At 33.2% G+C, this 19,825-nt stretch overlaps 1 protein-coding gene and 1 long non-coding RNA gene across 4 annotated transcripts in view; one reads left to right on the top strand and one right to left on the bottom strand.

Moving 5' to 3' along the window:
* The window catches only part of LOC105834955 (protein SMG9), a 110,416-nt gene that overhangs the window by 68,320 nt on the left and 22,271 nt on the right, over positions 1–19,825 (bottom strand). For all 3 annotated transcript variants that reach the window (XM_036292288.1, XM_036292289.1, XM_036292287.1), the window contains exon 4: positions 3,589–3,775. In XM_036292288.1, coding sequence (XP_036148181.1) covers positions 3,589–3,775 — 187 coding nt within the window. The remainder of the gene's footprint in view (positions 1–3,588; positions 3,776–19,825) is intronic.
* LOC105834954 lies at positions 5,734–7,461 on the top strand. Its single transcript, XR_003626096.2, has 2 exons — positions 5,734–7,165; positions 7,270–7,461. It is a non-coding gene; the product is annotated as an uncharacterized LOC105834954 (long non-coding RNA).

Raw genomic sequence — 19,825 nt, 5'->3', positions numbered from 1 at the left:
ATATGTGCGCACCTCCGTCCGCTCAGTCATCGCGCTTCATGTTCGGAGAGGCTATGTTTTAGCACTTACCGTCCAGTCAGCCAAGTGCTCAACTTTCAATGCAAATTTCGCTAGAATTAAGGCCCATCCATGCTAATCAGCTTGACAGTTTTTCAGTACTCCACACTCTTTTAAACGTTATGCCTTATTAAAAATTTTATTTCACAGTCGGCGACCTCTCCTTAAACTTCATTACAATTTATAAGTTTTCTTCAAAAATTATAAAATAAGAAATTTTAGCATGTTTAGAATTTATATATATGTATATATAAATTCTAAACATGCTAAAATAAAAAACATATATATATATATATATACATATGTGTGTGTATATACTAAAAATATATGGAACACTTTTTGCATATAAAAAATTTGGGTTATTTTCGAACTGCTGAAACTGAGCATAAATCATTGTAGAAACAAATTCAAAAAGCGTTTTAAAATTTGAAACTTCTCTCAAATGCTTTTTGCCAATTTCAGTTATCTTTTTTTCTACAAACATGGCACAATAATGAAGCTTGATCCTTTAAAATATAAATTTTTAATCCGATTTTTCTGCGCTGCATCTGGCGTGAAAAAATCAAAATTCTTGTTATTTACACCTTGTAGCACGATCTTTTTCCTTTATTTTATGTGGACGTTCATTAAATAAAAATCGTAAAATATGCAATTGTTTACATAATTTTTGAAAGCGATTTGTTGTTAGAAAAAGTAAATCTATGAAAAAATACTACTAATAATAGTATTTAAAAGTGCAAACATTCAGCTTTCCATCGTTTTTTGCGGAACGCTGTACGTGCGTTGATTTGTTTTCAACGAGTAATAAGATGAAAGTCAAAACGAGTAATAAGATGACACTCAAAATTAAAAAAAAAATCTCGCTACAAGATGCAAATAACAGAAATTGTTTACTTAAAAAAACCTTAAAAAGGTAAAAAAGATACGCCAAGTACATAAATGCGTGCTTTCCAAAATAAATTTGAGATCAATATAGTTAGCCAAGTATATTTTAAAAGACTTAAAGAAGTTTAATAAACATCTATTAAAAAATTGCTTAAACGGGCTTGATGATTAAATGATTAAAATCAACCAACGGGATTATAGTGAAGCAAAAACTTGGCGTGCCCGGCTCATATTTTTTCTGAATTTCCAAGGCTCTATGTTATTGATATTGATAAATATATATACAAGTATGCAATTAATGTGACTCGGATATTGTTTTACTATCTGTCAATTTCTGCTTTATTATATGTTATTACTTATATTCCCATTTTTCACATAATTTTTGAATAGAACCATTTTTGAATGCGTTTATATACTTGACATATACACTTGACATATCTTTTTTAACTTTGTGAAGTTTTTCATAAGTTATTATTTTTTTTATTATTTTATTCGTACAAATAATTTTCATATTGTATAACATTGATCATTTTAAGTCGGGCGTTTTAAGCCGGGCACGCCAAGTTTTTGCTTCACTATAATCCCGTTGGTTGATTTTAATCATTTAATCATCAAGCCCGTTTAAGCAATTTTTTAATAGATGTTTATTAAACTTCTTTAAGTCTTTTAAAATATACTTGGCTAACTATATTGATCTCAAATTTATTTTGGAAAGCACGCATTTATGTACTTGGCGTATCTTTTTTACCTTTTTAAGGTTTTTTTAAGAGATTTCACTCCTTTTTGTAAAAATTAAAGAGTTACTTCTTTTTTTAATTACATTAAGTTTTATTATACATATTTTTTAATGTGTTAATTTGATATGTATGTATGTATATATGTATATATTTTCCATAATTTATTTTATTTTATTTGTTCTGCAAAAAATATGAATGCATTTTTAGCATTTCAAGGCCAATTGCATTTCTTTATACTTAAATCATTTATTAACATCCATTTTGCGTTTTTAGTACATATCATGTTTGTGTAATGTCCATCTATTATATTTTCACCGTGATAAAAGATTGCACTAATATTTTTATACTTATTTGCATTGACAGATAAAAATTTTTTATTAATATTTTTGACATTTATTACATATATATTATGTATATTATTTGTTATTATTATTTATTTATTTTATTTTTATTAATTTTATTAAATTTTTTCGTGTACTAATAATATCATTTACATTACTCACATTCAGACGTTGTAATTTTATTATTAATTTTTATATTAATATTTTTGACATTTACACATATATCATGTATTTGTTTATGTTATATATTTATTTTATTTTTGTTAACTTATTATACTTTTCTCGCATACCAAATTCACTATTTATATCATAAAATAATTTTTTATATGTTTAGTTTTATAAAATTATATGTAAGCACATTGTGAAGCCCCTTGAAGGACACACCGGCTTTGCGTGTGTGTGTGCATGTACATGTGAATTTGTAGAAAATAACTCAAATAAGCTTTTTTGCGCAAGAAATCTCACGATCACAGAATTATTAAGTTTATTATATTTTTTCGCATACCAATATTCACCACATATATTACAAAATAATTTTTATTTTAGTTTTATAAAATTATATGTAGGCACATTGTGAAGCTCCTTGAAGGACAAACCGGCTTTGGGTGTGTGTGTGCATGTATATGTGAATGCGTGGAAAATAACTCAAGTGAGCTTTTTTGCGCAAAAGATCACAAGATCTTAGAATTATCAAGTTTGTTATATTTTTTCGCGTACCAATATTCACCACTTACATTACGAAATAATTTTATTTTAATTTTATAAAATTGTATGTAGGAACATTGTGAAGCCCCTTGAACGACAAACTGGCTTTACGTGTGTGTGTACATGTGATCTGTGGAAAATATCCAAGTGATCCAAGTGAGCTTTTTCGCGCAAGAGATTATGAAATCTCAAAAATGAGTGTACCAATTTTAATCGGAGTGGTCGCAATCGAAAGCTGACATCAATATTATATAACAAAATTGCCATTAGATTTTTGATTATGATTTTAGTTTCTGAGATATTTTAACTGAAAGTGAATTTGACAGCTAAATTCCAGATAAAGCTTAGTAGCGGCGTGACATTTGCGCAGTGAAGTTTGCATCATTTGCATCATGCAGCAAAATTCTTTATGTACTTGGAGTCGCGCCGCTACCGCGTCGCTTGATAATTTTTTTTTTACGTCAGATGCAGCGCAGTAAAGTAGCATTAAAAATTTTTATTTCAACAGATTAAGCTAGTTTCAGTTTGTATAAAAAAATCTCAAAAATATGTAAAAAAATTATAAAAATATATAAAAATTTTAGTTTTAAAATTTATTATAAAAATTTTGTGAAAAATTTCATCAATTGGTTTTTATTAAACTAAATCATTTAAATTCGACATTGAATAAATTTCTATTACAACTCTAAATTTATTCTTTTATGGTATTTTCAAAGTCACAATTATAAATAAACAAATAATAAATAAGTAGATAAAAATAAATATATTTCACATCTATTTTCCATTAATAAATAAGAATTAGTGTTTAAATAAGAAATATTGTGAAACAGTACGATATGCTACAAATAAAACGTGGTACATACGAGTAAAGTGAAGTTAGCAGTGACATGATCGTTGATTTACCGACACCCTGCGCGCCCAGACATCCGACAACTAAAAAGTCTTGTTGATCGTATAGGAAATCCATTGAATTCTCACATAATTGCATATTTTCATCCATGAATTTCACGCACGAACTCATTTCAGGACACATGGAAAGCGCCCGAGTTACTGAAATATCATTTTCGTATTTTACTAGATAATATTTTTACTTACTAGAATAAATAATACATTAATTTTTTAAATATTCAGTACAGGATGTTTGACAACCGGTAGAAGAAAATTTCTAGCAATTCTAGATGATAAGACGAAAATTAAGAGTAACAAAATTACAATTAGGATTTTGTTTCTTAATTATTTATTTAATGTTTAAATACTTATCTACTTTAGATATTTTTTACAATAACATTTTTTATTAAAAAACAAACCCTTAATATCAATTTTGTTATTCTTAATTTTTATCTTATTTTATCATCTAGAATTGCTCCTTAAATTTTTTCCCATCGATAAAAAGTAGCTATTTTGGCCCATCAACCAGCTCCTAAAATTCATGTACATTATCGTTGCTAGTGCCTTGCAGAATCCAAAAAAAATTTTTTAGAGTCTAAAAACCGATGAAAACTTGAGATTCAAAAATAAAGTACAATGTATGCTGTAGATTTTCGAATATTTTACGCAGTATCCTCAAAATAGCTGATTTAATTAAATTATGTTTACAGTTATTACTCTGGTCATTTCAAGCGTGGTATCCATGACAAATTGTCATTCAAAATAGCTGAATAGGTCATCAATATGGCGGCATATATTTTGAAAGTTATCGCTATCGCGTGGAAACTGTTGCTCAAGGGTTCTCGGAGTTTTTGATAATACAATCGGCATCATCAATTCAAAGTTCAAAATGAGAAATTGAATATGGCGGTAAGATTATATCGAAACAATTATCCCGGATAATCAAACCTGCAAAAGCAGAATCCCACAGCCTACTGTGTCCGCACCAAGCTCGCGTTCCGCAGACAAAGACCGCATTCGACAAATCTGCTGCTTTTCTGCCGCCAATATGCTGTCAGATTTTGTCCAGCAGATTCCGTCTACAAAACACAAGCCTAATGCGGACACAGTAGGCCATGGATCCGCTGTGTGGGACTCTGCTTTTGCAGATTTGGTTATCTGGATATCAATATTATATAGACTTATAAAAATGAGTTACATTGTCTCTCGTTTTTTGGAGTGATTTATATTATCGTTAGCATCGTCATCTCTTATAAATTGTAGTGCTTCATTAATGTAAGTTTTCTTCGCCTCTCACAAATAGTGTTGCTTCTTGGGCCTACGCATGGCTATTAGAAAACTCTTTAACTCTACTAGTAATAGTTTGCACTGACAACGACGACTTCTCCAAACATACATACCGCCATATTTGATCAACCATTTTAAATGACAATGAATATTTATACCATGCTTAAAATAACCAATCGAGTAATAACTTCACAAAGGCACTGTTTAGTTTACCTGTTTAATTACTTGTTTTAAGAATACAACGTATGATATTCAAAAATTTACAGCGTAACATCGTACTTTACTTTTAAATCTGGCCAAGTTTTCATCGGTTTTTAGGCTTCAAAAAATATTTTTGCATTCTGCAGAGCACTAGCAACAATAATCTAAATTTTAGGCGCTGGTTGATAGCCAAAATCATCACTTTTTACCGATCCTCCTTTATACATTCGATACATCCTACAATACATCTCTATAAATTTTTTTCCTTAAGAAGTTAGGCAAAATACATAATGAAATATTGAATGTTACATTCTTCCTAAAATCAAAAACATGTTTTTATAGTGATCAAACTTAATCAGAATCGATAATGTAATTAGTGCATATCATTAACAAAATTTCGTATGTATTTCTTTTGTAGATTAAAAAATTTTTTTCTAAAATTAAAATATTAATAGATGACAGAACAAACATTGTTTGTTCTGTCATCTACATGTCTGGAATCTTAAATTTTGTGAATACAAATTACAGATCTTTTATATATTTATATCAAGCAAATGTTATTATGACGTGATAGCTCCGCACATCATATTTGATTAAAAAGTGATAAAAATATTATAAATTATAAAATTTACCATTTTTGACATAAACTTCGCAATCTAGACTAATAATGCATATACTTTTACCCTGAAAACAAATAGAGAATTTGCATTAAAAAATAACACTTCTTTACGTTTAAATATAAAGTAAATGGTATTATTAGGAATCAATTCGTTTTTTTATTTTTGATTTCCATGATTTATTAAAAGTAAAAAAAACAGGCCGAGACTCTCTTGAAAGAGTGCAACGCCGCTTCAGAAAGGTGAAGTCCCCACCACAATTAAATCGAAGGGAAAATAATTCACAAAGAAGATATAATCGTAGAGAAATATTTTTACATATATCCCAATATGTAGATAATGCAATTCTTTAAATCTTTTAGCTTATAAAGAAGCTAATGACGAACAACGAATTATTCATGACTTAAATCTGCGACGATGGGCGTTAGAAGCCAAAGAACAAATAATATTTTTTCATTTAAAGAAGGAGCAACATGGATATTAAATTTAAAAAAAAAGGAATTGTATCTAAAAAAATAAAAAAATTTATAAACCGTACAGTGAGAGACAAAGAATAATTAGAAGTTGCATGCCAAGAATTTATAAATACTGTAAAATCCTTCATTGGTTTTTTTGGAATAAAAAGTATATACAATGCTGACGAAAGTAGATTTAATTTGAAAATTTATTCAGGCAGAACGTTGACCATACAGGGTGTTAAAACAGTTGAAGCTCCAATTCAATCGACGTCAGCAATAACACATAGTTATACAATAATGCCCATAGTTTCTGCAGACGGAAAATTACATTCACCTCTCTATTTGGTTTTGAAAAAGACTAGTGGAAATTTTGGTCCACGAGTTAAAGAAATCTGTAAACAGGCCTGCAAACATTTATATCGCTGCATCGAAATTGGGTAAATTAACTAGAGAACACTTTCAATCTTGGTTTATAACTGTATTTTTACCCACAAGTGGAAGCTTCAGTGTGCTATTATGAGATTCTTGGACCGGACATGTCCTACAACCCTTCAAGAATTAATGCCTTCTGATAAAGATGTACGAACTTTAACTATACCAAAAAGGACAGAAATAATTCAAATTTCTCTTGATGTTTATGGATTTAGGATTTGCAAGAAGTTTGTAAGAACATTCAGTAATCATGTCGTATTATTTAATTACCATATTAATTTACACTTGAAAAATAACATTATTAAATCTTTAACGCTACTTTCTCCGCAATTTCATAATCTTTTTAAGCACGCCTAGTTCAAGAGTGGATATATCAAGGAACGGCCATCACAATTCCAAGTGGATTTGTTTCTCTGGAAAAGACATACAAGAGATACCATGTTCCAAATGTAACGCCCCGGCAGTAATACGTTGTTCTTAGTATAAGCAATACCTTTGTCTGCGTCATTTCTTTGAGCAACGTCATGATTGCAAACATTATTAGGAATAAAAATAATGTAAGTACCAATAGTAAAATATTTACAAAAAGATACAAAAATAAATAATTGTAATAAGTTATTTAGACAATTAGATATTTATAACAACTACATTTGTGTTACAGAAAAAGTCTTCAAATATATGTATAGCGTAATACTTCTTATCAGCATGGTAAAAATGTCAGCCATAAAATGCATGCGTATACTGTATGTATATAGAAAAAATAATATTTCTGTACATAAAAAATATTAATATCAGCACAATATTAATTATATAAATTATAGTATAAAATTATATAGTACACACATACCAAAAATAAAAAAAATAATTTAATCTCATGTAATAAAATATAAATATAGCATATTTAACCGAATTTATTGTGTCAGTTATATTGTGTAAAACAAACAGTACAGTTAAAAACCTTCAAGAAATAACCTTATAATGTTTTGAGATATTCTATGGATATACATATATGTATATCTATAAGATATCTCAGAACATTATAAGATTATTTCTTGAAAGTTTTTAACTGTACTGTTTGTTCTATTTAACTATGCTGTTCATCCCTTTTTCTAATAAAAATGCTAGAAATGGAACATATTTGTAAATTTTAGTTTTTTAGAATTTCGTAGAAATTTTTCCGCCAGAAATTTTCTGAAAAAAAATTTTTTTTTAATTTATTCTTTATACCTTCCCTATATTTATTGCATCAAAATTTCAATTTCAGTGACATTCGGCACAAATGTAAAGGAGGACAATACATAAATTTCGAAAATTTTAATTGGTGCTCAAAAACGGTTTAAAGGGTTAAAATTATCCTTCAAAGGTTGAGACATTTTTGCCTTTTTTCGATATATCTTGTAAACTTAACAAAATATCAAAAAATATTTTATACAAAAGTTTTACAGTATAAATACCTCCATTTAACTACGCTGTTTATTTTTCAAAATTTTTTTTAATTAAACTTGTTACACACGTGTGGTTTTTATATATAAAATATTTTTTGATGTTTCGTTAAGTTTACGAGATATATCGAAAAAAGGCAAAAATGTCTCAACACCTTTGAAGGATAATTTTAACCCTTTAAACCGTTTTTGAGCACCAATTACAATTTTCGAAATTTATGCATTGTTCTCTTCTACACTTGTACCAAATTTCACTAAAATTGAAATTTTGATGCCATAAATATTCAACATAGAGAGGGTATAAAAAATAAATTTTTGAAAAAAATTTTTTTCAAAAAATGAAAAGTATAGTTAAGTAGAAGTATTTATGTTATAAAACTTTTGTATAAAACATCTTTTGATATTTTGTTTAGTTTACGAGATGGACTCGTATTTATCCGTCTTTGTTTGGGCCTTGCGTGGGGGAGTCTCAGAATTCACTTCTATGGAAATTAGAAACCTATTTCATTTCTAAAATCCCAGTCCTCTAAAGGTCAAGGAGCATTAACAGTCAAATTCATTCATTTATGATAATAGGTTCCACCATTTAATTTTTGGAAAAATAATGATCTTGTGCCGCGCTAGAAGTAGTGTTGCATACTTTCTTTACTCGTCAATAACTGCCTCTTTTGCATATATTCTTATATTAGAACATTCTAGTTTCTAAAATTATATTAGGGCAATGTCCACTCATGAATCTAATAATACTGATTGTGGGGCGACAGTCGGAAAAATACTTCCATTAGCCAAATTTTTACATAACTTGATGTTAATTTGCTTAATGTTGAGGCCGTAACAAATATTAAGCATATTGAATAATGTTTCCTATAGTTTTGGACTAACGTTCCTAACTTCTTTTAATACTAAAAAGAGGTGATAATAATTTGCTATCAGCCAAAATAGTCGGTTGAAATCGTATAGCTATGCGTGATGTAGCGTTGCTGATATAGACTGTACAACAAAATCTACTTTTTTAATACCTTTTTGAGCTAAAAAGGTATTAAAGTACGACCAGAATATTATAAAATTCTAACTGGAATTTACTCTGTCCGAGTTATAAATATTTTCTTTTTCATTAATATATTTTACATTTGTAATAAATGTATTTATCTTCTAAATCAGATTTTAAGTAGATTTTTTTGTAACAAATTTTGTTATTTTTCTAGATACAATATGTGCCTTTTTAAATCTTTTTACCCATGTTTCTGAAATTTTGAATTCTGCCGCATTTTCTTTTTCTTGTCCATGAGAATCGAACGATGTCAATGTTCTAAATAAATAACGATGAAAGAATTAAACAATATACATTTGTTTATTATTATTATAAATTCTTTACAATTAAAGAACTGATCTATTTTGACAAATGTACATAATTGACTTGCTCCATTCGTTTTTGTTTTCCATATATTACTATGTTGCATTACATATAATAATGATTTGACATACTTTTATAATTTCAATAATATCAAAGTAAAGGACAAGAGAGCAAGAAACTAATATAAGTTAAAAACAGATACTTAAATGTTCACAAAAAGACAATATTTGTGACAATGCACTATTTAACATACTTATCTACATAATCAAGCTACGAGTTAAAAAGACAGCTTCCCGTTATTATAGACGTTTATAACAATATTAAATTTAACGACGTTTATATACGAATATATGTATATCAATACACTAGTCAGAACTATTTTTCTTTGCACTATTTTTAACACTAATTAAACTAATTGATTTTTGTGCAAACGCCATCTCGGAAATAATTATTTTTTAAATATAATTTTATTGCTCGAACTGATACGAAAACAGTATATGTGCAATTGCGCCTGCAAAGATAAAATTATCTTTATTTTTATATTACGCACCATGGCACTATTTTAATTCTCCTCATAATACAGTACACATACCTACATGTTATTTTTGTTATATACATTTTATATCGTGTAATACGTTGCATATTATGTCATTACAATTAATTCGTTTTTATGTTCTATAATATAATGTTATTATGTTCTATAATATAATATTATGTTCTATAATATATGGGTCTAATATTTTTTTCTGCTCTGCAACATATCCAAAGCTTATTAAAATTGGTAAGGGACACTTTCGACCGTTTCCTTGTGAGTGTACGTTACAATTGCTTAATAAGAACATAAAAAATAACATCAAATATTCCTTCAGGTTGGAAAGTACGTCTGTTCCACAATTTTTATCAGTAGAAAGAGAACGATTAAAAATAAATGTACAAGTCAAATTCAAAAACAAAACAAGATGTTTAAACGTTTAAGCCACCTTAAAGTCTAAAAAAAATTATGTAATTTTTAAGAATTAAAAAAACAATAAAGTAAATATATAATTAAATTAATAGGTTTTATTTTAAATGTCTTAAAATGTATAAATTTTTTTTCAAAATAACAGCTGTAGTCCCACAGAGCGCAACGCGCTTTTATTGAAACATGCTTCGCGGCAAGCAGTAAAAGTCGTCACCAGTTGATCGTAATAAAAAACAAAAAAATCTTCATTAGCTACATGAAATTTACTGCAGAAACACACACGAATATTAAAAAAATATTTATTTTTAAAACATGGCGACCATTTCGAGAAAAAGTGTTCTTTTTGATGAAAAATGCTCAATAACTTAAGAAATACATAATAAAAGGACTGTCCTGATTGCGCACATAAGCGATTGGACACAGTAGTATTTCCCGGTTGGACACAAATCCGATTGGACACGGACCCGATTGGATACGAACTCAATTGGACACAGACCTGATTGGACACAGACCCGGTTGCACACGGACTCGATTGCACACCGATCCGATTGCACACGAACCCGATTGCGCACCGACCCGTTTGCACACGGAAGCGATTGCGCACGAACCCGATTGCACACGGATCCGATTGCGCACCGACTCATTTGCACACGGACCCGATTGCGCACCAACCCGATTGCGCACCGACCCGATTGCACACGACCCGTTTGCACACGATACAATTCCGCATTTCAGATAGTACATGGGTTAGCGACTTGGACGGTATGGGTGCGGGAGGAGGGCGAAGCCCCCCTTGAACCCCCTCGTGTGTGTGTGTGTGTGCACAAAGCATTTTCTGCACCACATAGGTTTGCAACTATAAAATATGTATAAGAAAGAAAAATATTATAATCAATATTTTGTACGTATTTGTATGTCCGAGTTTGCCAAGTATAAAATAATTATGACAAATATTTATGAAAATACTAAAAATAAATATTTATGCTATTATAATTTGAAAATACAAAAATATTTTGAGTTTATATACCATGAATATTTTTTAGTACATTTTAAAAATATATTTTATATATTGTTAATAATAATTTCTAAATAATTTATGAAAACGATTATATAATGTTTAAATTAAACGATTAAAATGTTTTTTAAAAATAAATTCGTAAAAAATTTATAAAAATTTATTCTAAATTTTCTGTGCTATCCAGGTTGTTTTTGCATTATTCTGCGATGCGGAATCGTATCGTGTGCAATCGGGTCTGTGTGCAAACGGATCGGTGCGCAATCGGATCGGTGTGCAATCGGGTCCGTGTGCAATCGGGTCCGTGTGCAAACGGGTCGGTGCGCAATCGGGTCCGTGTGCAAACGGGTCGGTGCGCAATCGGGTCCGTGTGCAATCGGGTCCGTGTGCAATCGGGTCGGTGTGCAATCGGGTCCGTGTCCAATCGGGTTCGTGTCCAATCGAGTCCGTGTCCAATCGAGACTGTGTCCGATCGGGACAGTGTGCAATCAAGACTGTGTCCGATCGGGACAGTGTGCAATCGAGACTGTGTCCAATCGAGTCCGTGTGCAATCGGGTCGGTGCGCAATCGCTTCCGTGCGCAATCGAGTCCGTGTGCAATCGGGTCAGTGTGCAATCGGGTCCATGTGCAATCGGGTCTGTGTCCAATTGAGTCCGTGTCCAATCGGGTCTGTGTCCAATCAAAAAATACTGTGTCCAATCGCTTATGTGCGCAATCGGGCCTCACTCCATAATAAATCATAAAATCCATGTATACTTCCTTAGATCATTTAGTTTTAAAGATACTGTTAAAATTTGTAGTAAATCAATTCAAAATTGTTTGCGTTCTGCTGCTTGTCTATAAAAATATAATTTTGAAAAAAACACGTTTAAAATTGTAACAATATTCTAAAATAAAAAAATTTTTTATTTACCACTATTCCAGCATCATATTATTTTTTATATCTTAAGGTATGTTTTTAGCAAAAAAATTGATTTTTGATTGAAAATTTCAAGATGACCTAATCCCTTAATGACAAATTATTTGATTGAAACAAACGTGAAATATGTAGACTAATATTGATATTGTTACGTTCGACGAAAATTTTTCATATCGTCTTTTCCGTCTCGCTCTCGCATGCTCCATCGCGGTGCACGTCTCGCCGAACGCTCCCCTCCCCATGAACTCACACGCACGGGCACCGGCGTGTACGCCCCATGCGTATGATCCTTATTAAAATTATATTACCGCGCGTATAATAAAATTCTTATTGGGAAAGCTCGAATTCACCAGATTGCGACAATTATAGTTAAGAGTTATCTTTAGAAGTAATATTCTTTTCGTTTTCTTTTTTTTTATTATTATTAAGACGCTAGGATGCTGTCGCCACCCCTCACGCTCTCTCGCTAACTATTACAAAGTATAATTTATCGCAATCACGCTCTCGCTCTCTTACTACAATAATAATTTAGAATAATTCAAACATTATTCAAGTCACGCGGTTCGCGCGTGGCACCCTCGCGATGCTGGAACACCGCTTCAGCCGCGAAGCGCCTATTACCTGAGTGAGATAGCGATGCTTGAGCATTGCTCCAACTGAGAGATGCGAGGGAGATAACGATAGTAAAGCAATTACGAAAGTATGCGGATGAATTACTCCGCTCACAGAGGTGATAGGAGGGAGGCGAAAGAAGCATTCGAACGCTGACTCCTCTGGTTACCTCTTGACCAAAAATTACAACAATTGGAGCAAAAATTAGAAATTATGGAATTTTGAAAATAATACTTATTTGTCGCGGAAAATTCCGAGAATTCGAACTTCTCCATGCCCCTAGGACCCCCTAGTTTTGGGGTATATAAGGAGTGCGAGAGCCACGAAAATCAGCATTTTCGCTTGGATAAGCCGTCGTGCTGTCAGTAAGAATCGTGCCTTATATAATTTCATACGATTTTACGAACATAGCAAGACGTATCATCCTCCATATACATATATATATACGCATCATTGCGATTATAAGGATCGACACGAGGATCCCTATTGTAAGTAACACTTCTCTCCTTCGATATCGATCGCCGCCGAAACAAATCGCTACGTAAGCTAGAATCAATAAATTAGTAATTACATTCAATCAAACGGTCACTAGTGAATATAACTTTGCGAATAAATATTCGCGATTTACAATCCTGTTTTATTTTTCCAATAAATCTCGCTCAAACCAATAATTCTATTTGTTATATTTTTTTTGTGTGTCGTGTTCGGTACGCGAGTGGTAGTTTTAAGATAGCTATAAGGGGCGGAAAAAGAAGTTATTTCCCCCTGGTGCTCCTAATATACCAGAGCAAAGAAAAAAGGCGACTTCCCTGATTCCTCATCCTAAAAAGTGCTATGACTCAGGCGCCTGTCTCTTCCAACTTCGGGCCAGGGGCGCCTACCGAGGCGCTTGGGTCAGATTTCCAGTGGGTAACAGGCGCCTATTAAGGCGCTTTTCACCCGCTACGTCGTTTCCTCCTCCAGTAGTGTATCACAGGGCAGCCTACCTGGGGCGCTCTCAGTCACATTTGCCCATCTCTCTCTGCGTAGGATATGTTGCGCCTTCCCTGGGCGCTTCCTCTCACGCTCTCAACACCTTGTCGCCGCTAGCCGCTTTTCCTCTCACTCGTGCTTATTCGTGCGTCTAAGAAGTTCCCGCAAAAGAAAAGGGGCGCTTCTCTCACTTGCGAAATCTCCCTCTCTCCCAAAAACACCATTAATTCCGCGTAAAAATTAACTCGCGCTACAAGCAGTCGATAAATTAACAAAAAAAATTAATAGATCTTTTTTTTTCTCTTCCTTTTTTTTCTTCTCACTCCCTCTTCGATCGCTTTCTCTCGCTCTTCAAGTATTCGATTACCGCGCGCAAATAAAAATATAGACATATATGCATATCCGTATCTATTTTAAATATGCATTTGCTCGCGTACAAACTTCGTGTTAATTAACCGCAGGCCTTACACCGCCGAACAATTGAATAGAAAGAGGGAAGAATTGAGTTGATCTCTGCCTAAACCTATCCTTCACCCTGTGAGCAGCGGGCTTGCCTGTAAGAGCGCTTACCACCCACAATTTTTCTTTCCATAAGGCAGCGGGCTTGCCTATAAAGGCGCTTACCTCCCACAATTCCTCTCTCTCTCCGAAGGGCAGCGGGCTTGCCTGCAAGGGCGCTTACTCCCCACAGTCCCTCTCCCACCGTGGGCAGCGGGCTTGCCTACAAGGGCGCTTTTCACCCACGAATCCCTCCGACGACAACCTGCATAGATCAGCTCAACTCCGAGTCTGACTCAATTCAATTGAAATATCACAATTCTGTCATGATGGAATAAGGTCTCTTAGTAACCCCCCCCCCCATTGCTTTTTTTGGGATGTATCAAATCAAGGAAAAAAGAGTGAGACTTGAACGAGGGAGTCCATAAGGACAAAAATAAAATCCTTAATCGCCGACCTTATCGTTTTCTAGATAAAATTTTTTTCTCTTCTCTCTTGAATTCTGAAAATCTGCCTACGCATCATAACCATAAATATTTTTATAATCCGTGCATTTGATTTCAACATAGTACGTCATGCCGCGGTTTCGGCGAGGAGGGCGGAAACGTCAGTTGAAAAGGCTTAAGTGGCGTCTTATAGAAAGCGGAGTATTCGACCCGCGAGTATTTGAACAGACCAGGTCAGGTGAATCATCGCCGATTCGTCACGGATCGCCCGGACCGTTTGATTTAAACCCTTGTCCGAGCCCACGGAGAACATCTGGACCACCCGCGCCTCCGCGCCCTGCTCCGCCGCTCCCGAGTCGGCCTCCGTGTATTGGGCAAGGAGAAGGTGATAAACGAAATGAATTCAAATTCAAACGGTAATATTTTACTAGTAACAATAACGACTGGGTACAATACTCAACGCTAGAATACTTCGCACCTTTCTCTTACGGCGGTCCCTGAGCTTCTGACTCAAAAAACAAAAACGTCCCACGCTTGGACATGTCTCGACTTGCCAGCCCTTTTTTCCCTCTCTTTGGCCCACACACTTGCATATTGGTCATTGGGTTAAGCGTGGGGGAAGCCACTCGGCATTCGTTCCCGAATTTTCTCCATCCTTCCATCGTTTCCCTATTGCGTCACCGGCGTCTCGGTAGCCTGAACGGCCCCGGGTCCTCCATACGAGGTCCCCGTGCACGCTATCGACCTTCACAACCGAGTTTTTCAACCCACGAGGTCGTTGATTACAAGGGCTTGACGGCCACGAGTCCATGCGACTCGTGCCATGAGACACCGGGTAGTTCGCGTACCTTTCAAATCTCCCTCGTAATTATCATAATCAAGAACAATGAAATTATTAAAGGAAAGATAATTCATCGGTGACTTTGCCTCATGCCCCCTCTCCCACGCTTTCACAATGTATAATTATATTATTTCGTTTACGTCCACAATCCGGACGTTCTTCCGTAACACTCCGCGTCCACCTCCTCGTCCGCTACCAAACAGAGACGTTGCTCCCTCTCAGACACCAACTCGGCCCTGCAGAGTAGTCCGCCCACCCCTGCGGCAGAAGCCCCAAATCATCAGTGACGAACTGATCATTGGCACACCCCCGAGGATCGCTCTTGCCGGACAAGCAACCCCTCGATTGAGGGGTATTTATCAAAAATATTATAAACTCCTCCCGAAAAAGTGCGCCCAAGAGGCGAACAACCCCCAAATGTAAATAAGTTACAGTTATAAATATACATTGTTATACCTTGCGGTATAACAAATGATTTTTGCCGTACCTTGCGGTGAGACAAAAGATCCTTTTGGGTTTGTTGCTGCCCAAGGAGTAGGAACTCGCGGAAAAAGGCGGCTTTTGTTGGCAGGGTCCACAAATCACTGACTCACTGATTTTACGTTAATTTATTAAAAAGGTTTATTCTGTTTGTGATATACAATAGTGGCGGTCGGCGAAGGTGCCGCGTCGTTTTACACTGAGTTGATTAGATACGGCGCGTGACTCGGAGATAGCGCGTCGTCTCTTTGTTCGCTCGAGGTTTGCCGCGGGTAAGTCCCGAACTCTTTCGTATTTTACTCGTGCGGGCCGTACGTGTCGGCTTGATTGATTATCACTAATCCCGCGAGCCGCTGTTCGGCAGCTTAAATAGTGTCGCGGATTTGATATAATAGTGGGGGCAACGGGCCCTCCACATGACCATATATGGTCATTCCTGCGCGCGGGAAATATTCGCGAGCTTAGCAACAATTGCCAAAACGCAAGTATGCATTTCCGGTGGGATGATTGTTGCTAAGCTGGCTTCGCTAAATTCCTTAAGGTGGCTGGTGCGTTGACCAGTGCGATGACCGGCCGGCAGCGCACGAGGCATATGTCACTTGACACCTCGTGATAGCGAGCCTTTCTCGGCGAGCTATATGCTATCTTTTCTTACTTTAATTTTAATATTTTATATTCTATATTTTATCATATTATCTTATTGGTTGCGAGTGCTTCACTCACAACAACATATATATATATATATATATATATATATATATATATATAAACACGTATATAAATATATATATATATTTCGAGATTTGTCTCTCCCTTCCTTTTTCGCGAGACTATTTCAAAAAAAGGGATCCGCCTCCCGCTACTTACGCTCCTGGGGGAACGACAGCTCCCGCTCGGCCCCGAACACTCCCCCCAGGACGTAATAAATATTATGCGACTTTTGTGAATTTAAATACACTTGAAAAAGATCAGAAAGTGTTTGATCGAAATGTTGTATTACTTTAATTTAATAAAGATTTGTTAGATTGATCATTACTTAAGAATTTATGTGATTATTCACTTGCTTGTAATGCAACATATAACCGTTATTTCTTAAAAATATTAATATTAAACTTATAACTATAATTATAAAAATATATGTAAAACAAATTAGGAATTTGCAAAAATACTACATTATGTAAATAACAATAGTCGGCAATTGGCCACAAATGTAGAGAGTAGACACTTAAGCCGAAAGCAATTGCATTCATCCGCACAAATAAACAACAGCTGCATAAATTGAACGTACTATTTTTTTGTTACAAATGCGTTGAAAATGGCGGAAGTAGGAGTGGTATCCCTCTCACAAATAAAAAAAAAATTTTAATTGCTTCGTAATAAATAAAAAAATTATATTTAATAATATTTATGTTTGTTGTATATATTCAAATATTTTTATTCTTATTTTTGTGGCAAAAGATTCTCCGTAATCTCTCCGTAATTTCACAATTTGGACGATCTTTGAAAGTGTAAATTCACTGTCATTTTCGGATATTATGATATTCGAGTTTTTAGTATTCACATCTTTGGTTTTATTACTGATATTAAATATATCACCACGTATTAACTTCTTTTACGTGATTTGTTGTCTTTAAGTGACACAAATTGACAGATTAGCTAAGGTTAGGTGACAGATCAGTTTAATAGATGTCAGAAAGATAAAACGTGCAGTTATAAATAATATTTTCATAAATAAATATAAATTTATAGTTTTTACTGATTTTATATATGTGAAATAATACGCAAAATAACTTAATAAAAATATGTTTTTGCTCTGTTCTTTTATGAAGCTAAAATTATGTAATCTATCTATATAAATAAAAATGTAAAATGTATGTTACTCATCTAAGATATCCGTAAGTTATTCACCGATTGCTTTGAAATTTTGACACAACGTTGCTTTCGTTACCGGTCGTGTTCTTATGGGGTCTGTTTATGGAAATACCGTGTGTTTCAAAAATGCTGGACATAATTTAATTTTAAACAATATTCTTTTAATGATATTTTTTTGAAATTTTGACACAACGTTGTATTCGTATACGCGAGTTTTCTTATGGGGTCAGTTTTTGGTTATACCGGTTGTTTCAAAAATGAGGGTCATAATTTAATTTTAAACAATATTTTTCAAATGATATTCTTTTCTAATTTTGACACAACGTTGTATTCGTAATCGAGAGTGTTTAAATTGGAAATACCGTGTGTTTCAAAAATGCTTGACATAATTTTATTTAAAACAATATTAAATGTTATTTTATTTTAATTTAGACACAACGTTTTATTCGTTAATGCGAGTTTTGATATGGGGTAAGTTTTTGGTAATACCGGTTGTATCAAAAATGATAGTCATAATTAAAATATATATATATAAATACAACGTTGTTTCAAAATTTCAAAAAAATATAATTTAAAAAATATTATTCGTTAATGCGAGTTTTGATATGAGGTCAGTTTTTGGTAAGACCGGTTGTATCAAAAATGATAGTCGATAGTCATAATTAAAATATATATATATATTTCAAAATCTAAATAATAATAATTAAATAAATTAATTTAAATTTGGTAATAATTTTAAAAAATTAATAAAAAAGAGTAATTAATTATTTAGAGTGTGTGTGTGTGTTTGAGTTTTCAATATTTAAAAAATGAATAGGAGTTTATAAAATTAATAAAAAAGAGTAATTAATTATTTAGAGTGTGTGTGTGTGTCTATTTTTATGTATTTGACCCGCTGAATCCAAATTCAAGATCAGAATTGCTGGATTGGCTCATTTTTTCCTACCCTCAAAAAAACACCTTGTAAAAGCAGTTTGGGTCACAAATATATAATCCAGAGCGTGTAGGCTTGAGTAACCACATTACACGTGGAAAATTCAATACATATGACCAGTCTGAGCTTCTGTGAATGAATAGCGTAGAAAATTTAGTCCTCTTTTCTACCCAGTAAACACTGATTCGTAACATTTATGTGATCATTATGGAACAATGTTCCACTGTTCTCGTAATAGTTACGTCATTTTCCAGTTACAATTTGGTCAAAATGTCAGCACATTCTGGGCAACAAAATCGGAAAAAGAGAGAGGGAACATATACATAATGGTTTCGTATAAAATAACATTACTTTTACGTATATGAAGTCACATTTACGTATAAAATAACGTTACTTTTACGTATAAGCTGACTTTTATAAATTAACGTAAAATGCTCGTATAAAATTACGTACCAGAAAGATTCTTCTTGTAACTATTATGTCGTTTTTACTTTACTTTTCTTAAAAAGGATTTCTTACCGAAGCTAAAATTTAGCCATAACAGCTAAGATGTGTTTTTAAGACGTAATAAAAAATACATATGCCCCGAAAGCTCACTATGATAACATAGATTGATCCGGTTTCTGTCACCGTGGGTGGTCTGTTTATGTAGCCTTTGGAGTGTAAATTGCATTAGGAGAAAGATGCCGCATGCGTCGTCTAGCGGCAATCCGCGAACTACATACTTTTTAAATTTATATAATATAGAATAAGTTCTAATCGGCTGATATGTAAATAGATTTTACCTGGTTCAAGTAGAATGTTATTGATTTTAATAGATTGCGTATATACTAACTACAAAACTATTTTACTAAATGCAGTATGTAAACT

Source organism: Monomorium pharaonis, chromosome 9, assembly GCF_013373865.1.
Source record: "Monomorium pharaonis isolate MP-MQ-018 chromosome 9, ASM1337386v2, whole genome shotgun sequence".
Lineage (NCBI taxonomy): Eukaryota > Metazoa > Arthropoda > Insecta > Hymenoptera > Formicidae > Monomorium > Monomorium pharaonis.
This window is presented reverse-complemented; position numbering and strand designations above follow the sequence as displayed.